Source organism: Lates calcarifer, linkage group LG6, assembly GCF_001640805.2.
Source record: "Lates calcarifer isolate ASB-BC8 linkage group LG6, TLL_Latcal_v3, whole genome shotgun sequence".
NCBI classification, from domain to species: domain Eukaryota; kingdom Metazoa; phylum Chordata; class Actinopteri; family Centropomidae; genus Lates; species Lates calcarifer.
Genome location: NC_066838.1, coordinates 24,402,356 through 24,418,852, shown reverse-complemented (window position 1 = coordinate 24,418,852; position 16,497 = coordinate 24,402,356). Strand labels below are relative to the sequence as shown.

The 16,497-nt window shown below is 40.3% G+C and overlaps 1 protein-coding gene across 1 annotated transcript; it reads left to right on the top strand.

Moving 5' to 3' along the window:
- The first annotated feature begins 5,627 nt into the window (after positions 1 to 5,627).
- On the top strand, positions 5,628 to 13,434 carry tspan31 (tetraspanin 31). Its single transcript, XM_018675830.2, has 6 exons — positions 5,628 to 5,854; positions 7,921 to 8,088; positions 9,287 to 9,367; positions 9,479 to 9,619; positions 9,862 to 9,972; positions 11,684 to 13,434. Exons 1-6 carry the CDS (start codon positions 5,792 to 5,794, stop codon positions 11,756 to 11,758), a joined length of 639 nt encoding a protein of 212 aa, XP_018531346.1. The 5' UTR covers positions 5,628 to 5,791; the 3' UTR covers positions 11,759 to 13,434.
- The last annotated feature ends 3,063 nt before the right edge of the window (positions 13,435 to 16,497 follow it).

Here is a 16,497-nt window from a genome sequence, read left to right as displayed (position 1 = left end):
CCGCACTCTCAGCCTCCCCACCATCATCCCATAATACACGATCTGACTGTCCACCTGCTCAGCCCGCTCTCCCCCTCCCTCACCCCTCCTCCTCCCCTCCCTTCCCACAGTCAGTGAGAGGGCAATAACTACTCACACTGAATACAAAAGACCGACAACTGCCTTTAGCTGAAGGGGGAAAAAAAACCTGAGAGGAATGACGACCGCAGCCACAGAGAAAGAGTCATGAATAAAAGCCTCAGACAGGAAACACACACACTTTCAGGGGACGGTGGGTGATGTTATGTGTGTGTAAAATCACATTTTTTAACAAGTACAGGGAGGACATGACATGCCCGTGGTGAGTTCAAGTGCACGCAAGGTTGCTGCAGTTCACCACCAGTGAATCTAATTACCGATGAAATAGACACCCACGTATATATAATGCAGGGGAAATCAGGTTGGCTTCAGGCAGGCACCTTTTTAGAAATACACTCCACATGCATGCATGCAGACAGGCAAAGCTGCCACCAACACACACACACACACACACACACACACACACTGACACCCATGGGCGGGTGCTGTCAGATGGACAGTGGCCAAGGGCAGTGGTCATGCTGGGTGATTTTTCATTTCTCCTTCAGTGTGAGCTGTCCTCCTCTCAATCTCTCACTCTGCTGCCGTGCTGCAGTGCAAACATTTAAATGTCTTCATCTGCCACCACCTCACTCTTCTCTCTTCCTCTAAATCTCTCTTTTTTCCCCAGCTCCTCTTCCCTTTCAGCTGCATCCCGCTCGCTCCATTATTAAGTCCAAAAGAGAGGTGGCTCCCTTTTTTAAAAATTTTAGCAACCAGTGAACTCTACACTCACAGATCCAGGCCTCCACAGAGGATTCGCTTTTCTTTCATCCTCACTACACCGACGTCGGCGCTCCAGCAGACCTAATTATAAATATATTATTTAATTAAATGTTTTTACACATGGGGGGGATTGCCTCTCAGCGCGAGTCAAGATCTGCCAGATCCTAAAAAGACCTCAAAGCCCAACAGAGCCCATCAGGGACCGGACTGCCCTTCAAATCACAAACAGCGGGGACGAGTGTAAAAGGCTAATGAGTAAAGTGATGAAATCAAACGCTAAGGTGGGATTTAGTGAGGTTTCTATTCCTGTTTGACCTCACCACTAGATTATATCCAATTTATCCCACTTTATTCTTCTACTCCTACATTAATTTACCTCCTATAGTTGCTAGTTATGGTTATTTTACAAACAAAACGTAAACAATAACTCACAAAATATGATGCATTATTATACATTTTAAAAAACAATCGCCTCTACCTGCCAACACAAACTCGAAAGGATTTTTTTTCATTTGTTAAGGAGGAAAATCTAAATTCTGACAATCCTGACAAGCTGACAAACCTGAATAAAATAACATTCAGCCCAAGATATCTGTAAAATATAACATTTATCCCTTAAATGCATTGTGTCCACTATGATGGGCAGATATTTGAACCCCTAAAATACATGTTTTGAAAAACATAGTGGTATGTTTTTTAAATGTCTTATGTTAATTAATGTCTTATGAGTATTTATACCATTTGCTCTTGGTAAATTTTTTAAAAACATCATTTTTTTTCTAACCTACAAATTCCACTGAATCACTTTTTATGCCATGGATGCGTAATGTCCTCTGCAGTGGACAGATGTGTAACTGTTTCAGAGTACATTATATTGCAGAAAAAAGTTACTGACATTATTTTTTTACTTATTTAAAAGTAAAAACAAACGTTAAATTAAGTAATATTACTTTGTCATTTGATAATTAATGTTTGAAAGGGGTTTTTTTTTAACAAGGATCCAAACAAAATCTAGATTTTCTCTGGTTTGAAAGTGAAACAGCTGAAGGTTTTTTATAGATTAGTCAATCAACAGAAAATTCATCTGCAAGTATTTTGAAAATGGAGTCAAATTTTCATTTTCAGTCATTTTTAAAGGAGAGATGCCAGATTTTGAGTTGAATATGCTTTGAACTGTTGGTCTGTTTTGTTTTGTGATTAGACAGTCAATAGGATAAATACTGTGAGAGGAAAGAAGGAGAACAAAAAGTGAAGCTAAGCTCATTTATATTCATCTTTTGAGTCTCTGAGCTTTGTGTGAAATATGAAACCACCTGTGTTTAGTTTGGTGGAACTCCGAGACATCCCAACCATGACAAGGAGCCTCAACTGGACACAAGTCACAAGTCAAAAAGGATGTAACTACTGGTTTAATTTAATTTAATTTAATAATATGTTGTATTTTAAATTCTTATTAAATGTTTTATGTAAGTTACTTGTAACTACAGCTGTTATAAATGTAGAGAAGTGAAAAGTATTTCTCTGTAACGTGGTTTAAAGTAGCATAAAATTCTACAACTGCCTATAAATTGTTCTTGAGTAAATGTACTTAGTTACTTTCCAACCCTGGTAAACAAATTACTACACTTTACTTTTACTTTTTACAAGTAGAATTTTGAATGCAGACAAGTAACTAAGTACATTTACTCTAGTATAGTTTTGATGTACTTTCTACCTTTACTCCACTACATTCCAGAGGCAAATACTGTACTTTGTACTCCACTACATTTAGTCTAAAAATGTTATTATTTTGCAGATTCAGATTATTAATAAATCAACTACTAAGTGATGGTATATTACTATTGATTAAGTTACCAAGCAGTATCCAAAGTAATTTAAATTAGTTCCAGCTTCATGTTCATATTAATGATTCTGAAATGAGCCTTTACTTTTACTTTTGATACTTTGAGTACATTTTGCTGGTACAGGTAACACTGAAGTACTTTTACTCTTCACAAGTAGAATTTTGAATGCAGATAGAACTTTTACACAGTGGTGGAATGTAACTAAGTACATTTACTCAGGTACAAATTTGATTGGATTTTGAAATCAGCCAGTCTGCATGATGAGTACTTTTACTTCAAGTATTTTTAATTATATTTGGATGCTTGTACTTCTACCTAAGAAGCAGGACCTTTATTTGCACTGTAGTACTGCTACTTTTTATCTAAGTACAGGATCTAAATACTTCCTCCACTGCTGCTCTTACAGTACTTCCAAGGTATTTTCACACTGTCGTATTGCAACTTTTTCACGTAGGTAAAGGATCTGAGTACTTCCTCCTCCTCTGCTGCTGTGACGCAAAAAGTTTCAGATAAGACGAAAAGTTTTAACAGTAAAAAAAGAAAGAAAGAAAAAGAACTGTCACATTCATGAGAAACGGTGGGAAGCAGCGCTGTGAGGAAATGATGTAAAACTGATCAGCTTCACAAGTAAAGGCCCCTGTTTGTCTGAAAGGAAGTGGCTTTGAGGGCAGTTGCAGATTGGCAGACAGGAAGTAGGCCGCACAGCAGGTCTCATCCTGCTGCCATGGCGATGGCTGCTGAGGGATGTTGCCATTGGTCGCTCCGTTGTCCAGAGACCTGACTGATAAATAAAATGCCACCGCAGCAGCCGTCGGGGGTTCAGCTCCTCGGGGAGGTGAAATGAGGATGAAAACGAGCGTCGACTTGAAGGAGCTCGACACACCGACAGACACAGGAAGCTGAGAGGAAGATATCAATCACCTACGCTATCATGTTCACCCCCCCACACACACCCCATCCAAACTGCGAAACTAAATCTGCACTTACAGTTTGATGCAGATTTTGTCCTGTTTATCGTGGTGAGAAACATGTCAAAGTGAGCATCCTGAAAGTCACTCACAGGTAACATGTCGCGCCGCTTCCCTAAATTCAACAAATAAAAAAAGCTGAATCACAAAGAACCCAAAGAAAGACGAGCTTACCTTGAATACTGTGGAGGTAAACTTTGAGGCCCGAGCGCAGCTGTTGATCCGCGACTCTTTCAAACTGCTTGGAAAGTCTGTTGATTGCACTCTGGAGAGATTCATGCCTCTTGATCTCTGCCTTTATCGCAGCAGAGTTCACCGATTTGCTGTTGTTGCTGGTCATCCTGACACATGAATCCGTATGAAAACTGAAGCAGAAAGTGCCTCGCTTCAGCCCATTTGAACTCACCGGCTGTTTTGTTTTTTTCCACGAGATGAACGCGAACTTTTAAGACACAGAGAGAGAGAGAGGCAGCAGAAAAAGAAGCGGCAGTGGAGAAGGATGTCTCTCTCTCTCTCTCTCTCGCTCTCTCTCTTTCTAGACCACAAAAGTCAGCTCACAATGATGAGTGTGTCTCAGTTTCCTCTGCAGGTTTGAACTGAACTGAATTCACTTCCTTATTTCAAACCATACTCTTTGCTCTGTCTCATTCTCTGCGGTGATCACGCCACTGCAGACACGTCTGTTGCTGCCTCGTTCTTTACATAACTGCTACTGTTAAAGCAGAAACAATATAAAAACACATTTATAACAGTTGGTTTGTTTGTGTTTGTGTGTTTCAGTGTCATGTTGACTCTAGATTAGAGGACGCAGCCTGTTTTTTGTTTTTTTAAGATTGGCCACACAGACAGGATTACATGAACCAGGAGTGTTTTCATCAGTGACCCATGTACATGGTGAAATGCACCAAAAGTACAGCGAGTATTTCTGCAGGAGCCGAGTATCAACGAGGAAAAACTCCAAAAAACCACTGAACAAGAAAAAACAAATTAAAGACTACTGTGGTGTAGACTGTGGGTGTTAGTTACCTTTTTTTGCAGATGATGATTTTACATAAAACAACGTGTTCAGTTCAGTCATTTATTTATCCCAGATGGGAAACTGGGCTCAAAGTCAGGTGACAATGCCAAGGAGCATTGAAGCCGGTCTCGAGGCTTCTTGGTGGAACTTCATGTTGGTTTTTCCTTCGATTTGTCTCCTGTTCGTAGATTTTATTGCTGCAAATTAAATCAACTGAGTCTCAGTGACCCCCTCACAGGAACATTTGTTTAATAAGTATTCAAATTTTCCCTTTAATCATTTCATGACCCCTCTGATTTAAAAGTGAGGATCCTGACCCCTAGACTGAGAACCCCAGGACTCAACTGTACATAAAGTAGATAAACTAGTATAATATAGTTTATGTTCATTTATCAATCACAGGGACTGGTTCTCTGTAGAACGAGTATTTTTGATACTCTACTTTTACCTAAGTAAGAGTTTAATGCAGGGCTTTTACTTGTAGCAGTATTTATTTTTACAACTTTACAATCTGAATTCTTCCTCCACCCTTATCAGCTGCAGCCCAAAATAACACCACCACACTGAGAAAGTGAAAATTCTGTGATTATTTTTATAAGCACAGAAAGAAATACTGTTTTTTTTATGCTACTTAATGCCTCTACTTCACTTATCTGATGCTATTAGCTACAAATTACTTTGAAAATGTAGATTTTACCTCACTGGCAGCATGCCTGTTACTTATTATAGTTACATGTATTCATACTGTACAGTTTAGAGTTCATCCTGTGTACGTTAGTATTTTATACACTTGTATAGATAGATAGACTACAGTAATTATCATTGTTATTATCATTATGTGCAGTAGCAGGGGGATTAATTGTGGCTCTGCTCTATTATTGGACCAGATATATTTTCTGCCAGTGCAGTGACGTTGTTGACGCCCTGACGTCAAGCGTGGCGCTGACGTCATCCACACGCCCTCTCCGTTGGCTGGCCAACAACACCTGAGTCCAGACGTTAGCGCTGCTCAGAGCCAGAGAACACCAGTCTTTGTTGCTTTCTTTTTTAAATATACATATAAAAAGAGAAAAGTCTTATTCACCAGCCTGACTCAGCCGGTAGAAGATTTTTCGAATATGGTCTGTGGCGGGTTCACTTGCTCCAAAAATGCGCTTTGTTCCCTGAATGTGGTTTATATGGTGAGTGAACAAAATGGATCATCATGCTAGGTTTCAGCTAGCCTCGTTAGCTCAGGCTAACTAGCGTAGCGTTAGCGCATGAATGTTACTGATGATTTCGCCTTTTGCTTCACCGCATGCCTCTGTTTTCTCTCAGCGGGTGGTTATTGGTATGTACTCTGTTCTGTTAATTACACATTAAAGTATTGTGTGTTAGCGGACTAGCCTGTAGCATAGCTAGTAGCAGCCTTAGCCTGTTAGCTATCGCCATTGTGTAATGTTCCCGTTAGCCGGGAGGCCAGCTGACCTAAAATGTGAAACTGACATGCCTGAAAGGTTCATCCCCCACTTCGTCTCTCTTATCTTATCAGTCACTCGACAAGATTGAATCAGATTTAATCTTAAGTGTGTCTCTGTGTGTGTTGCTTAAGCTCGGCTAACATCAACTCTCTGTAAACTGCTGGTTCAGTTGTGATTGGAGATAAACGAGCCGCCGTATTTCTCCTGTACTGATGAGATCCAGTTCAACACCTCTATAACAAAACATCGCCTTTGTAAATCTACATAGTTTTTTATATATACATATATATGTGCTGTAAAGAATGCCAGAGAGGGGACCAGACTTTTCAGGCACTAAACCAGCAGGTCTTGAAGAGTAAAAGTAAAAGAGGGAACTTTAAATGTTTTTTAAAATCTCATTTACCAAGATTAAATATTTGTTTTTCTAGCACACCGTAGGCACTAGCCTAAAATATTTATGTTGGTGACATTTAGCTAAAACCTGGCTCAAAAGTACCCAGTGCTGTTGTTCCAGATCTTAAGTGCACACGTTGTGTTTTGATTGTTTAATCCGTCCATTTATTAGGAATATGTCAGGAGACACTTTATTTCACTCATTACTTGGTAAATAATTCTAGGCCTAATAATCCCTACTGTTTGTTTTATTGGTATTGGTCATACTTTGTTTAGTATGATCCTGATATTTAATGTGATATTAAATTAAATATTAGTTATAAAATGTTTTAGGATGTGATTATATTGTTGTTATTTTTTCATTGGTTAATCCTTTCAACCATTGTTGTTTATCCAGGTCATATTTAATGATTAATTAATGATATTATGAGGAATTATTGTCATATACAGGTGGGTGAACTGTGCAGTAGTAAAAAAGGTAAAAATCAAATACATTGATCATAGACTAATCAAATAATGGGCTGAAGCCTGGTTCATACTTCTGTACACCTGCTGAATTTCTGTATCACCTGCTGTCTCCTCTCCATGTCAGCCACCAACACTCTCTCTGAAGACATGGGAATTTAACTAACAACGTACACAGTTGTCAACTTGTTGAAGGAAACGCTTGAAACTCGAATCACCCAGTGAAAAATAATGGACCTAGAACTGGAACATGTGCACATGCCTCCGATCATGTTGTTGACTGCTGAGTCACTGTAGGCTGAAGTTTCTGTGTAGAATCAGGATGCACAACAGTGAAAGATGAAGAACAAATTATTCCTCCTACAGCCTAATAGGCTAATCAAGTAATTTTCAGCAAAAATGTAAACTGTAAATGTGAATATTTGCTGTTTTTCTAAGTCTTACATGAGAGCAAACTGAATATATTTGACTGAGTTTGGACAAAACAAGCAATTTGAAAATTGTCGTGGACATTTTTCAGAGTTTACAGACATTTCTTGGTCAAGTTCCTTCAGGAAAAGATTAACCCCATTTAACTCGTTCTCAAACTGTCAAAATTAACTGAAGAAAACATGAGTCAGTGTTTGTAATTTGCCTCAGATGATCAGAAACAGTAGAAACTGTCCAGAGACCAGCAGTCTCATGACCCAGGGCCACAAGAAAACTTGTTAAACCCAAATTTTTCCTCATCCTGTTTCTCTCTCTCTGACTGTTGCCGTGCTTCATCTACATTATTTATACAAACTTGAATTTAAAGCAGCTCCCAGAGAGCGTTTACAGGATTGGTGTTGTTGCTGTTGTTGTTAACCACGTGATGAGCTCTGCTCCATCAGATGCACATGCTGCCTCAGCTGACTCTGGTTAACTTCCTCCCTCTCTGCTCCCCACAGCTGGTCGGCCTGCTGCTGATCGGAGTGGCAGCATGGGGGAAGGGGTTCGGCCTGGTGTCGAGCATCCACATCATCGGAGGAGTCATCGCAGTGGGCTTCTTCCTGCTGCTCATCGCCATCGTGGGACTCATCGGAGCAATTCACCACCACCAAGTGATGCTTTTCTTTGTATCCTTTCTCTGCGTTGCTGGTGTGTGGTTTCCCGCATTTCCACTGGAAAAAGTCTGGTGCTACTGGACTGACGGACTCGAGAATTTTTTTCACCATTTTGAGAAAATATGAACGATTTTGTCCACATAACCGCTACAAACACTGTTCGCAGTTGTTACACACAGGCAACCTTCAAATGCAAGGTGCAGTGACTTTAAAAGAATCATTTTCCAATAGAAATTACCCCAACTTCTGTTTCGTAACCGTCGTCTTTAACCGTCTGATGTTTATAGAGCTTCAGCGCATTATGTTATTTACACCACCATGTTGGCAGGAAAAACCTATTATATTATATTGCAAAACATGATAGAACTTCTCACAACCTGATACCAGATTTTTAATCCCACACTTATTTCATGTTGCTCATTGCTCGTTGCTGTGTAAGCAACAAGTTAGCCCTACAAAATCCTCGCCCCAATGCAGGTCTAAAATGCCTCTTATGGAAATGAAACCATTAGAAATCGTAATAAAAGCACATGAAATAAACAAGATATTAAAGTCAGGAGGTGTTGGATTCTGTACCTGATATAAGCAGAATTTGTTGTCTGTGCTCGCCTCTATTTTTATGGCAGTAATCCATTTCTGTTGTGTTCTGCTGTTTCTGTTCAGCAGGCAAAGGAATGAGTTAGCTGCTAGCAGTGTCGTGCTTTCCTGCCAACATGGTAGTTGTTTTGATTTCAACTGTTGCATGCTGGGATTGTGTGACGTCAACTACCAGAGCTCTATTGTCGGTTGGCAAACAACAAATTGTTGCTTTACTGTCACCACCTGGTATGGACCACGTAACATTTGGTTCACAAAAGGAGCCGGTTGTGAACTGACAGCATCTTGGTGGAAAAGAAACATTAATCAGGCTGCAGCAACTGGGTTCCAAGATTGTTGGAAATTTAAAAATGAGTGAGTGATGAGAGTCAGACGTCTGCACAAGATGGTGAGGAATTGTGCAACAAGAGGTCTGACAACATCAGGGATTAGAAATGATTCGGCCTCGCAAACGAAAGTCTGTTACAGTGACATTAGTCATGTCGCTGAGCTCTAAGTTGTGTCATCAGTGATTTGAATTGAATGTGGGTGTGTTGTTGTAGATGTGTTGCAGTTACCATCTTTTTCTTTTTTGCGTTGTTGCACCGTTGTTTCTTTGACCTCTTGCTCCCAGTACATGGTGATTCTTTTCATCGTTTTCCTGTTCCAATTTGGAGTTTCCTGTTCCTGCTTGGCGATGAACCGCGGACAGCAAGTGAGCAAACTCTCCTTCTCTGCATCCACGTTAACTTTAACACCCATTCATACACATATTTGTCTCCATGAATGATTGGCATAAGGGTTAATGACTTATTGACTTTTCCAGGAGACGCTCCTGAACTCTGCTTGGGGAATGTTGGAAAACAAGACCAAGACAGACCTGGAGGTCCAGCTGAACTGCTGCGGCCTGCTCAATGGGAACGACAGCCGAGCAGAGTTTGAACAGGATTTGCAAAACTGCCCAGCTGTAAGTCTAAAACATCACATTCTTCGTCAACTGTTTACTTACATCATAGATAAACATCACAGTTTCAGTGTATTTCCAGTCTCACAGTGTTTTCCCTCAAACAGAATCAGCTAAAAGTAGGCCACTTTCTGTGCCTCTCAGAATAGATTTTGATAGCTAATACCAGCTTGGCTCACAAACGGTTGACTCATGCCGCTCAGGACCAAAGGCCTTCTCTTTCTTTTTTTTGTCTTTCACTCCAGTTATGCAAAAAGAAGAATCTGTGCTTCTCCTGCGGAGATAAGATGCTGAATCATGCAACAGAGGCTCTGAAGATCCTCGGGGGCGTCGGACTCTTCTTCAGCTTCACAGAGGTGAGCGTCCGGTCAACAAACCCACATCTGCTTATCATCCACTCGTTTAATCGTCCAATAACAAATCTTTAAAGTCTAGTGATTGGGGGAGACATTTTTTATATAGATTCTTGTCCTCTATGATTCTGAATCCCAGTTTTTTGTTTATTTTTAGAAATGAAAAAGATAGAACACAGCTGTGTGACGTACAGTGCAGCACTCAGGCAGTGTTATGCGCTTAAGCTGGATTTATACTCCATGCGAGGGGTTAACGGGCGTCTTGCTGTTCCTACGATGTAGGTTTTGATTTTTATTTGAGCGTCGGATTTCACTCGTTGATAAGTTGATAGTTTACTGTACTTTTGTGGGTGATATTTAGCAAAACCTGGCTGGAAAGTCCTTAGTACCATTCCAGATCTCTGCCCTTAAATGAACCAGCTGGACACTTTATTTCACCTTGTACTTGGTAAATAATTCTTAATAATTCTTCTTATCATCTCTTCTGTTTTTCATTAAAATCTTTCTAACTTTGATACCGGCCGACAGTGAGATCAGACTATCAGTGTGCAGACAGGCAGATTTAAAGTGTCTCTGTTAGATACAGAGCTGATTCCACATATTCAACTGTTCTGATATTTGTTTGTTGGGTGGGTGTTTGTTTTTCAGATTTTCTTTTTTTTAACAAGCATAAAAACCTACGTGAACGCTGTAAGTAGAAGGCTGTTGTTTGATGATGTAAAAAACTGGGAAACTTAGCTGATGTTGGTAAAGTTACACAGTAAAATGTGGACAATAGTTGCTACTGATCCCAGTAGTTAGAATAAAACATAAGGAGTAACGTGGGAGCAGCTGTGGTGGTTATTGGCATAAGAAACGTGGAGTAGCCGCCTATTTCAGCAGAGAACAGAGAAATGTCTGGCTGAGTTCCTCTCGTTCTTCTAGTTCTTCCACCCCACATGTTTACATATTTGTTATTGATTACTACTGCAGCTCCAGAGCACAAAAAATATGAATCAGGACAGCTTTAGATAGATGTTAGATTCAACAAACTCAACAAACAGTCTGTAGTCTAAAGACCTGAGTCAGAACATTGTTGTGTATAACAGTGTGTTCCTCTGGTTCCATGTTAGTGCTGCAGCACAGACGGAGATCTCAGTTTGTGGGAACGTAAAATTAGCACCAACACAGTGGAGCATTGTTTTTTCTTTCCTCTTGGTCCAGAACGTGGAGACCAACTTCTGTTTCTACAGAGGACATTTAATGTAATGATGTTAGTCAGTAGATTACACAGAAGACTGTAACGTGCATCTAAAACAGGGTCCATACTAAAAGTCGGCAAAGGTCTGATTATCTGATGGTTCTAGAGATGATCTTGCTAAATTCTCCTCTTACCCTCTCTGAAGATGATCAGGGCCGCCTGATAAATATTAAACATGTTCAGTACGATCAGAAATCCTGTTGTGTGGGGGGAACACAGAGGAAATCCGAGCACGCTCTCTGTGGAGTGAAGCTGTGTTTGACCGTGCGAGATTTTGAGTCTTGAGAGTCCAGACTCCTCACACATTATCAGAACATGACTGTGAAATCGTTTGTGTGGACATTTTCTACATCAGCGTTAAGTTGGTTGTTTGTTTTCAGTGTTTTTTAATTGAGAATCATTTTCATGGTTGATTCTGATCCCTGAGTTTAACCCTGACCCTTGTCTAACCTCTGTAATCCTTCACACTCACAGATCCTCGGAGTGTGGCTCGCCGTGCGCTACAGAAACCAGAAGGATCCACGGGCGAACCCAAGTGCTTTCCTATAGTCTGTCCCACGCTACCGCCGTGCAGCGCCTTGCCGTAGGTGCGGTTTCAGACACACACACACTCACACACAGAATAAACGCACATCCAGAGGCAGACACTCGACATAGAGCCACAACAGCACGGAGTGGACGAGCGCACGCAGCACCTGATGACAAAACACTGAGAAACAAAACACACACAAACACACGCTCCTCCTCCACCTGAGACTGAACAACAACCTGTCACCTGTCCAAGCTGGAACACCTGGATACTTATGTATGAAAGGATGACGTGTAATACCTTGTTGGTATCATGACCCAGCCTCGATTTGAGTACCAGATTTCCCCTCCTGATTGCTGCCTCGCTAGTGTCCGACTATTACAAGCAAACGAAGAAACATCTCTGCATGTGTCCTACGCAGCCTGTTGATTTCATTACACACACACACACACACACACACACCAACCAAATGACTGTGCGGTGTCCGACAGATAACTTGTATGCACCTTGAAATTTCTCCTAAATGTAGTGCCACACACTTATATTCCTCCAGTCAGTGCTATCAGTGACGTGTAAAAGTGTAAACTCAAACAAGAGTCGGCTGAACGACGGGAGGTAAAGTAGGTTTTGAGTAGATTTTGTAGTCACTAGAGTCGTTCGGGTTCAAATATTTATGAACTGTAACTGAGCCAACTTAACTTTTAACAGTCGGAGGTGTTAGGATGCCGACGGACTGCAGCCTTTGTCATTGTACATAATCTTTAAAATACTGTAGTTCACAGAAATCATCCTCATGTGTCCTACTACACCCCTCTAGTTCAGAGGTTTGCCTGCATAGTTTGATTCTTCTTGGCAAAGGCCACAATGATTCACCTTTCCTGTATTTAATATGTTCCTTTGTGTCGCGCAGTGATGTTGTTTAGAATAGATTCTGGTAGTAAAAAAAAAACAGTGGATTCAGGTACGTATCATTTTACCTCCTGTGTAACTGGAATAAATCAGAAAAATGTAAAAAAAAAAAAAAAAAAAGTATAATAACTATGTGCTTTGATTTGAAATAATTGGGTGAATTTGGCCAAAACTGCTTATCGCAAACCCAATTTGTTTTGATAGTGTTAATTTGTGAAAATGTGCTCCTGTTTGCAATTCTTTTTCTTCTTCTTGTTTTAACATTTTTGAGACAATTATTATTTTTGGTGGGATTATTTGGTACTCAGTTGCCATCCGCTCTTTCTGTTCATCAGTGTTAAAAGCTTTGTAAAGATGTGTTAAATATTTTCAGGATCTATTTAAGTTAAGTTTGATGATGCACATTGGGGTTAGTAAGTTATGTTGATATAATTTTAAATGCCTCGATGTTTGACCTTTCCTGTTGATAAATTTACTTCTCATTAATTCTCTCTTTAAGATATTATTTCTCTCTTTTTAAAAAAATTGCTTTTAACTTAAAGGACTAACACAAACTGTAATTACATGTCTTACTTGAACCTGTCAACTTCGCTGATAATGGATTTCCTGCTGCTGGTTTGGACTTACTCTCGCTGGTGTAAAACAAGCATTTTGACAGATCTTAACGTTAAGCATTATGCCATATATCACACCTCACTTTGAATTTGTGTGCACTTGTTATTCAAATGTATCTGGAATTTTTGAGAATTAATTTTCCAATTAATAAAACCTCAAATTGGGAACTGTTTCCCTCGAGCCACTGTTTAAGTATTAACACAATCGCAGTGTAATGATGTTATTAAAGCAACATGATGTGACTTTTTTTTACCTTAAAACAGCAGCTGCAGAGTCATTTTGATGCTTCTCACTGTTCCCTGAACACTTGTTGTTACTCTGTGTAACTCTGTTTTTCAGGTTCGATCTCCCTCTAACTGAGTGATAGTCCGCGGCTTAAACTGCTGGAATCAGGCCCAGCGAGTTCAAGAATAATGCTGAACTGTAGATCAGTTAAAAAGACTTAAAAAACCTGCGTTCATCTCTGATATCCAGCCAGGTAACTTTGGTGTGATTGTGACAGTGACAGCACTTCCTGCTCCAGAAGCACTGGGGATTATGGGTAACGTGAGGGTGGGACAAACTCGGTGCTCTAGGCTACAGTTCAATAAGAAGTAGCAGTTTCGGTAGCTTTTGTTTTCTGTACGTGAAAACGGACTTGGAGCCAAACAGAGTTAATCACCACCTGTGGCTGCAGAGGGCGCTGCTGCTCAGCAGAAGTTACATTTTGTTGCTTTAATGTGGAACCTCAGCTTGAATATAAACTTGTGAAATTATGTTGCCAGGTCTCCTGACATTTCCTCCCAAAAAAGCTCTGAAATTGTGTTTACAAACGTCTTAAATTTTATTTTTTCTTGCCTTCCATAGGCAGTAATGTTAGTTATTTTTTAATAGGTTAATCCATCTATTTGTCTGTTCTTCCATCTATTTTCTGCTGCTTATCCAGGTCATGTTCAGTGATTTAATAATTATATTTAACAGGAAAATGCCAGGAAGTAATGACATGTTTAACACTGATATCCTCCTTACTTTTTAACTGTGAAACAGGTAAACAAATTGCTTCCTACGTGGTGTTAAAAATGTCTTCCTGCAGAAACCCTGTGAGCACCTCTCACCACATGATGGCAGTGCAGAGTCTGCAGCTGCAGTTTCCCTTTCCCCCACCACTCAGTGTTATTCCAGCCCTGCTCTGACATGGGTAAATACCTCCAGACAAGCAGGGAATTTAAACACAGAGGTGCTTTTCTCTCAGACTCTTGTCCCGCAGATTGATGGTAAACCAAGCTGAAGGTGGATAGCAGCTGTAAAATTAATCAACTCGAGCAGCAGGTTTTGATTCCCCCCGTGATATTCCTTCAGAAGGCCATTAATCCCTTCAGCTGGGATGGGTCCAGTAATGTGTGGGGGGGGCAGAGCAGAAGGAGAGCTCAAGTTCACTCTGATAGGGGAATAGCAGGAGGAAATTATCTTGATACCTTTCAACCAAGGTTGTCCTAAATGAGGATAAACTGCTCCTGTGCCCTCGTCCTAATGGGCCATGGCGGACTGTCACTATCCCCTCCACCATCCCTTCACTTTTACAAAAGGCGTGACCCAATCTCTGAATCTCTGGCGCTGGCTGTGTCCTGCTGGGGGAGCACCTGCAGCTTCACTTTCCTGAGACGCAGGAACATTTATGTAAGTGAAATGTGCCTGGTCAGGGTTTTGGGTCTTGAGTGTTTCCGGCGGACCAGTGTTTTGGAAACTGTCCCTTGTCCTGTCAGCGTGGTCTCCTGAGGGCCTGATGCCAGCCCCCCCCCCCCCATCCTCACCTGCCACCACCACCACCACCACTACCCTGCGATGCATGTCCATATGCCGGGTGTATTCGCTCGGAGAAGCTGCAGAGAATCGCACCAACAGGGACGGCCATCTGTCCTCTTACAGATATAGCATGGGCTCTGCGAGGATCCTAAAACATTTGGTCCATTATATCACCGTACTCCGGTGAATGGGTTTTACAAGGGCTCATCCTATAGGCAGAACTAATTATGTATAGCTTTTTCAGCAGTGGGGGGGCACGACAAGGCAGCATTCAGGTCAGTAGAGGACCAGTAATCTATTTCCTGTTACAGTACTATTTCCTGTGGCGGAAGAATTACTCTGATCTTTGGCTTAGGTGAAAAATACACACACTTTAATATAAAAAAGTCCTGCATTTTGTTTACCTAAATTAACTCAGGAAGACAAAAAACTGACAGAACAAAGGTAAAAATAAACTTTAATAGACCGTGAATAAATAATAAATCATGGTACAACAAGTGGGAGGTGCAATTAATCTGAATCAGCGGAATGCCTCTCTATAAAAGATGTTATTTTCTATAGTAGTATTGAATTATTTTGTGTCTTAATGTTAATTTTTAATCAACTGTCAGGTCTCGCTTTATAAATATTGTAATCTACAGAGTACAGTGGAGACCTGCTCTATATGAAAAGTGCCTTGAGATAACTTCTGCTGTAATTTGGTGCTTTATAAAAAAGAAATTTATTTAAATTTGGCTCCAAATGTTGCAAATTCAGCTTCAGGCCCAAAAAATCTTGTAATAAATAGATAAACTAAACAAATATGTGACTGTGGATTATCCACAAATGAACTTGAAGTCATATTCAGAGATTTTAATTCTTTCTCAACTATACAGAGAAATTATACAGCGGAGGAAGAGGAAGTATTCAAACTCTTTACAGAAGTAAAAACAATGTAAACAACCACAATGTAAAAATTCTCCATGGTAAGTATTGTACTGTAAGCCCTGTATTTCCCAGTATTATCAGAAAAATGTATATTTACGTTTCACTTTTTTTTCCCTAATCTGGGGCTTTTAATGAAATATTAGACATGTTTGACTCTTAATGTTTCATTTATTTATTCATTTGGTAACATCTTAATTTATAGAGTACAAGTCTAATATTTCCCTCTGAAATGTAATGAAGTGTAAAGTAACATGCACCGCAGAGATACTCAAGTAAAGCCCAGTATCTGAAGTAAATGTTATTTTCCAGTGTGTGCTGATCGTCAGTTCCCTTACACAAACAGGAAATTTTACTCTATAGTTATATCCAGCTGCATCCTACATCAATAGTGGGAGTTTCCTCTGACACAGAGAACAGGATCGCTGAGGATAAACCCGTGTGGTCTGTATCTGGATCTGGATTCTTCTCACAGCTCTGCGAGGACAAACAGGAAGGTAAATCATTCTCATCAGCGAGGGGAGACAAA

Excerpts from the sequence above, each read along its gene's own strand:
- tspan31 (XM_018675830.2), top strand. The coding sequence starts at position 5,792 with ATGGTCTGTGGCGGGTTCACTTGCTCCAAAAATGCGCTTTGTTCCCTG. Across the intron at positions 8,089-9,286 it reads ACCAAGTGATGCTTTTCTTT|TACATGGTGATTCTTTTCAT; the intron begins GTATCCTTTCTC and ends TCTTGCTCCCAG. Across the intron at positions 9,368-9,478 it reads CGATGAACCGCGGACAGCAA|GAGACGCTCCTGAACTCTGC; the intron begins GTGAGCAAACTC and ends TGACTTTTCCAG.